This window comes from Crocodylus porosus, unplaced genomic scaffold, assembly GCF_001723895.1.
Source record: "Crocodylus porosus isolate Cpor-Errol unplaced genomic scaffold, CroPor_comp1, whole genome shotgun sequence".
NCBI lineage: Eukaryota > Metazoa > Chordata > Crocodylia > Crocodylidae > Crocodylus > Crocodylus porosus.
The window spans coordinates 23851042-23857962 of record NW_017728948.1 but is presented as its reverse complement, the minus strand read 5'-3'; the positions used below and the strand labels follow the sequence as shown (position 1 = coordinate 23857962).

Below are 6921 nucleotides of genomic sequence, written 5' to 3'. Positions count from 1 at the left end.
GGCTGCACCAGGCTCTTCTTGCTGGGTGTTGGGGTTGGGACGGGGCCTATGGAGGGGGGTGCAGCCACCCCAAATTTCACTGTAGCTCCCGCCCAGCACTGTCACACACACGCCTGGCGCAGCCCTGGCTCTTGCCAGTGTGTGGGGAGAGGGGCAGAGTTTAAGCTAGGAAGAGCCAGGGCTGCAGCAGCACTGGGAGAGAGCTACAGCGAAATTTGGGCTCGCTGCATCCTGTTCCATAGCCCCTACCCCAAGCCCAGCCCTCGGTGAGAAGAGCCCAGTGCAGTTCTGGCTCCAGCCTGCAACTGCAACCTGCTTGCCCTGCCCTGCACAGGTCTGAGGGTGTATGCTCCCCCCAGTCCTCCCGGGGTGTGTTCAGTGGCAGGAGCTGCCTCCCCCAATGAGCCACAGGTCCATCCTGCACCCTTCCCTGCCCCTGCCTCTATCCCATCCTTCATTGTGGGGGGGGGGGGGAAGGGGGTTGATGTGCCCTCCCGCAACCCTTCTCTTCCCACCACAATGGACTTACCAGCTAGAGGCAGCTCTCTAAGCTGTCGGGCTGTGCTCCTCGCTGCCTGAGTGCTGCACTGCGTCTGTGCATACGCACGGGCATTTATCGGCCTAATTATCGGCCCCACTGGGCCAATTTCCAATACGGCCAATTTCCAATACAGCCAATTTTCTTTATATCGGTACTGATCCGATATCGGACCGATGTATCAGTGCATCTCTAATTTTATATTTGAAATAAATTTCACATCCCCACCCCCTTCGTCTCTGAGTATCTGCTTTTGATCAGTGTTGCTTCGGTATAAATTCATCTGTATTCAGAGAACACCAGCACAAGGAAAAAGTCAATAAATACACAGGATGATAAAACGCAGCTATGCAAGTCTTGCGTTTGCTGTGGGGACCCTTTAGCAGCAAAGAAAGCTGTAATAGAAAGCCTTGCATCTAATGACATCAAATGCAGACTCAAGCATAAACACAGTTACTCTCCACTTATTAAGACAGACTTATTTTTATCTTGTTGTCTTATTACTCTTTTTTGGTATCCAGTTCACAAGGCGAAAGCATGGAATCTAGACTGAGCAAGATCATTCAAAAGAAGAGCCATCTCTTAAAAATAACCTATGATATTCAAAAGTTTAGCATGTATTGGCTCAGTGATTGTTTAATTTTATTGACTATACAGAAAGCATATTTTGCTTTGTTTTTAATTAGGGATTAAATGCCAAAGCATAATGCTAAAAATGAGACTAGTCAACTGAATGGCTGTTAGATTAATTATACGTTCCTAGGTTTTCAGATGACACTTTGTGTTTGTGGTACGTATCTGCATAATAGCATTCAAACAATAACATGATTCAATGTAGGTAAACTGTGTGTAGCTATATAAAGCTAAATAGTTCTATTTTAAAGACTCAAGTTTCTTAGAATTACTTTGTATAACATCAGTCTCAGTTTTAGAAATTAGCATCCTTATCACTTGACCCCATTTTAATTATGACACACACCCATAGATAATTATATGTGTTTTATTTATTTAACTTTGATTTCTAATGTACTGAAAATAGGTTAATATTGCATCTTAAGATGTTGATTAATATTTCAGTGTATCTTAACATTCATAGCAATAACAGAGTTACAGTACTAAAAGTAGTTTTCCCTACAAAATGTGTTCATATGCAAAGGGATTATGCAATTCATCTAGTTAAGTACTTAACTAAATCTATCATAGCATCTGATCATAATTCTTCTGTAATAGAGCAATAGTTGTGGAGCATATTTAAGAAGTAGGTCACAAGAATATACAAAAGAGTCGCGAACAAAATTTATAAATGGATCAGTAGACAGGAGCATGCCACGCTCAAAATTGTTCTGCAGCCTTAACGCTTGATCTTTTCTCTAATCAAACATATTCATGCGCTGAGATGAACAAAATCTAAAATACTTCTTCTGTCTCAGGAAAATGTTTTGCAGGCTCTGGCGACCTGCGCAGGCACGTGCGGACTCACACAGGAGAAAAACCCTATACCTGTGAAACCTGTAACAAATGTTTCACTCGTTCTGCTGTCCTGCGACGGCACAAGAAAATGCATTGCAAGGCCAGTGATGAGGGATCAAACACACTAGATGAACTGACTCATGGGATTGAAGCTTCTGATCTTGAGAAATCACAGAGTTCTGATTCATTTGCCCAGGAGATGTCTGTTGCCTTGTTACCAGTTCCAGTTAAATTTCCTGTTCGTCCACCTGGAAATTCAAGTAATGAGTTTGACAGCACTGCAGGATCTTATTGCAAATTGCGATCAGTAATGCAACACCATGACCCAAACCATCAGAAACTGAGCCTGGATCCTGCTAAACTCCCTAAACCTCAGACACAGCAAACTCTTCAGCCACCTTACACTTACGCAGAAGTGGATGTATCTTCTGCGGAAGAACCTCTACAGTCTGATAATATTTCCATGATTCGTTCATCTATGACAACCCTGGACAATGACCCTCTGGTCAACCGAACATCATCATCTGCATACAGGAATAATGAAGGACCATTCTTTTCCAGCATGACTCTTTGGGGCTTAGCTATGAAGACCTTGCAGAATGAAACTGAATTGGATCAGTGAGGGTTCATATTATTTACAACTTCTTAGGGAAATTGTTTAATATACCTGGGTAAAGGTATGTCAGTACTGTCATGGCAATGTCATATTGAGGTAACCAAGCTAGCTCAGGTCTTGGTAGAAGTCTAGCTGTGGCTGCCTGGAGTTCAGTATGGGTTTACAGTCACTGTGTCTCAGCAGGGTTTAAAGCTGGCTCTGGGAATCTGCACTTTGGTGACTGCAGCGTAGATATTACTAAGACTTCATGTTCCAGATAGTGTTTACTCCCTTCCATTTAACTGTGCATATTTTATTCTGCAATGGAGCTTGAGTAATTCCTAAGCCCAGTATGAGGCTTATGAGGTTCATGAGTATGCAAGGCTGAATAGAGGATGTGTAGGCTGCAGTTCTCACAAAGATGTGTTAGGATGGTGGTATAGGAAGAAGAGTAAAGCAGACACAAAAGCCAGAAGTAACAATCACGGATGGCTTGCCAGTAGGATCATTGATTTAAATCAGGGCTGTCCAACTGGTGGCCCACAGGCTGAGGATTTGGCTGTGGCTCCCTCATTGTTTCCCCTCTAGCTTCCACTTCTTGCCTCCGCCCCAGGGGCAGAGCAGGGTGGGGTAGTGAAGCCCATGGTACTGGGTGAACTGAGGATGAGGCTGGGGAGGGGGGAAGCATGTGCAAATGCTGCAGGGGTGGGGGTGCCTGCAGCCCCCACTGGAGCAGCCTGCAGGGTATGCTTCCCCAGTCACTTAGAAGTTGGACAGCCCTGGTTTATGTGACTGACGTAATGTGACATTAAAGGTAAATGTTAAATACTGGACAATATTTGTCAATAGCTTAAAGTGATTGTATGTCTAGAAACTTTATTTTTTACCATAAAAACTTTGGTTTTAGTATTTTATAAACTATTTTGCACGGAATGTTTGTTTTTATGATGTAGATCTTGGTAGGGAGATGGTAACTTAATTTGAATAAAGGGAAGTTTTTATATAACATTTTTAGTGTTCAGTGTGTTGTATCTTTATGAATCAGAAAAGCATAATGAACATTTTTGATAGCTTTTCAACTATATAATTCTATACTGTTTTCGGATCCCTCTGTATTGTTGCTAAAGGCAGTAATAAAGCACAAGAGTCTCAGAAAGAAATGCATGATATCAGGGCACCGATAGGCAGTCATCCTTATTGATGAAGTGAAAGACTATTCATAGACTTGCATGAAAAGGAGGAGGTTTGCCAGAGGCCTTTATCTTTCTTAGTGCTTGGCTGGTGGTTTTCATTTTTACTATATCTTTGGTCCTCCCTCATAGACAAGCTGTGGCAGTCAAACAAGTCTTATAAGTTCAAGCAAGTTTACAAACCATTTCTAAAAATGTTTTCTCAGGCTCTGTGCCAAAACATCTTTGAAGATATTAAAGTCTTTGATATCTAAATGACCCCCACTAATCTCCTTTCTTTTGAAGTTTCTACTTAGTCTGGAGAATCTCACAGTTTAAAGGGCATACTGCTGATGCCTTTAAAAGGAACTTCTGGGATTATATATTGGATGATGGTTCTGGGTACTGATAACTGTAGCAAATGTAGTAAGCTTGTTTCTTGCTAGGCTTTACCCTATACTTGGTTAGAAAATATTTAGATATTATTGTATAGGACTGCCTCACTTTGACAAATCCCCACCCATTGAAGGAGCAAAAGCCTTATGAAGCAGCTGGTTGTATGGAAGTTAAGCCCCAAGAGAACAGTGGTTGGTAGCTTGAGCAGTTGTTGCCACTCCTATGTAGCAGCAAACAAGATCTCTGTCTTCCTACCAGTAGTTTATAGGACACCAGAATGTTTTTTGGTTTTTTTTTTTTTTCAAAAAATGACTTTATATGCAATGAGGAACCTATAGGTGGTTGAGTAACCAGTGTACATTGCCATTGTTTCCAGAAAGAAGTAAGTATGAGCTTTCAGTTTTGCATTATGTCATTTAATAGGAACCAGAGGGTTGGGAAGGGACCTCCAGGATCATCTAGTCTAAAGCCTTGCACAGATGTGTGGCTTCCAGCTAGGACTAGTGATTCCTGCACCAAATCATGCCAGACAGTCTTGAGAATCCCCAAAGGAGCCTCCATGACTTCCCTGTGCAGTTTGTTCTCAGATCAGATGTCAGGAAAAATATCCTAATCTGTTTTATTTGTTTTGGTATCGTACACAATCAAAGTAGAAACATGCATATCAATACTATTTTTAACCTGACTTTTACTATCATTACCATACAAGAGTAGAGTGTGCATGTGTGTGTGTCTGGGCCAGATACACCAGAAGGTCCAAGTTCTGTGCAATAACATAGGAAGGATTTTCTATAATGACTCTATTTCAGGAAGTTACTGGTTGGCATATGTTTTAAAGCACCAAGTCTGATGTACCTTATATAGATGGTCTTTGTTTGACTATGGACTAGCCGCATTGTGGTCTGTGGATGATCTTTGTTTCTCTGCTGACTTGCTAGCTAATACAGCATTTCCCAAGCTTTTGGAAGACAACTCCCTCTCCCCAGGGTCATTTCAGGGTCACAAAACTAATCACAACTACATCTATGTATACCTGGTAGCAGGAAGTTCTGGTAGCAGCAGGCAGGCATTGATCCTGTCTGCAGCTGAGCTGTTAGAGTGTGAAGTGTACTCTGGCAAAGTATCAAATGCAGGTTTATAATTCATTTGTGACTGGATTGTATCCATTTGATCTTGTGCTGATATTGTTCTTTAACTTAAATAGCTATTCTCTGTCCCTACCACTCACTTCATGAATGTAATCATCGCCTTTTAACCATTGTTTTGCTAAAGTACACATACCCAGATCTTGTAATCTTCTCTCATCTGTTAATCATATGAGTAGTCCTTCTCTGTACCTGCTCCAGCTTAAACTTTTCTGAACATAAGTGACCAGGATTAGACACAGAATTCCAAATGGGTTCTTACATTGGTACAGGGGTACTGCTGCTTCCTTGTCCTTGGTGAAAATAACCTGCCTAATAAAGTCAAATCACTGTAGCTTTTTTTCCTCTACATCTGTGCAGCTCATTGTTATCTTACAAATGCACTGAAGTCCCTTGCTTCCTCCATTTACTTCAGTCTATGAGTTGCCATCTTATGACAAAAATTCTTGACTAACTCCCAAGTATGTGACTATAAACTTTTCCCATCACATTACCTACTACGTATTTTGCTCTGTTCAGCAGTTATCTCTATCCTTGTAAGTTTTTAAAAGCATGTTAGCCAATCACTTGGGTGGGATGATTCTGAGAGGCATGTTTCTGTCTTCTGAGGTCCCTTCTAGTTCAATTTTTCTATGATTCTGAGGTTGTATAATTCTTCCTATCAAGAATTTTATGTTAGAATAACAGATAAATAATCCCATCCTTTTCCATACTGGCAACAGTTCCCAGTTTTGTGTAGTCCACAAATATCATAGGTACATACTTAAATTCATTCATTAAGGTCACTAATTAAAATAATGGATAATAAGTGTTTTTAGTAACATCTCTCCAGTCTGAGAATTCTCCTTTCAATCTAACCTTCCACAGTTTCCCTTTTAGCCGACTCCCACCCTCAGGAGCTTTACAGCACAATTCTAATGTAATAAAAGCCTTAGTCTGTCTGTCTGTCTGTCCATAACACCCTGGGCCAACTGTGCATGTGCTGCTGAGAAGGCATGTGCCAATTGGCTGCGAGGGCCTGGAGCATTGTGGACAGAGGGAGCCCCTGCACCTTCCCCCCGCATCCCCAACAACAGTTGGCAGGGAGGGGGAAGCAGCAGGGAAGAGGGGAGGAAAGGAGGGAGAGAGGAAAGCGGGAATGGGGGGCGGTTTCTGGTGGCAGCACCCTGCCACTGCACCCCCTCCCCCCAGCTGCTGCCACTGTCGCCCAGCCCCAACAACAGCCAGCAGAGAGGGAGGCGGTGGTGGGGGGGGGAGAGGAGGCAGGGAGTGGGGGCATGTCGCATGCCACTGGGTGTTGGCAGCTGCTGCCCTGTGCAAACTCCCTTCTCCCCCATTCCTGGGAACCAGTGGTGGCACGGTGGAGCGGCAGGGGATGGCGGGGATGTATGGGTCTGCACCAGGAGAGGTGGGGCATCCTATGAGGTCAGATGCTGGGGGTGGGGGGAGCACATGGGACTGGACACGGCACGTGGAGGGTGCGGGGGGGTGCATGGGTTCAGAGGCGGAGCAGTGGCACCGTGGGGCGCTGGGTGGCACTGCTCCTTCCCCCGCCACCCCCCGTCATTCATGACAGTCAGTTTGCTACTTTACCTATAACAGAGGAAC

The 6921-nt window shown here is 43.5% G+C and overlaps 1 protein-coding gene across 2 annotated transcripts in view; it reads left to right on the top strand.

Annotated features, from left to right (window-relative positions):
* The window catches only part of ZBTB49 (zinc finger and BTB domain containing 49), a 24828-nt gene extending 21217 nt beyond the window's left edge, over nucleotides 1-3611 (top strand). For both annotated transcript variants that reach the window (XM_019553152.1, XM_019553151.1), the window contains exon 8: nucleotides 1969-3611. In XM_019553152.1, coding sequence (XP_019408697.1) covers nucleotides 1969-2630 — 662 coding nt within the window. In that variant the 3' untranslated portion in view covers nucleotides 2631-3611. The remainder of the gene's footprint in view (nucleotides 1-1968) is intronic.
* The last annotated feature ends 3310 nt before the right edge of the window (nucleotides 3612-6921 follow it).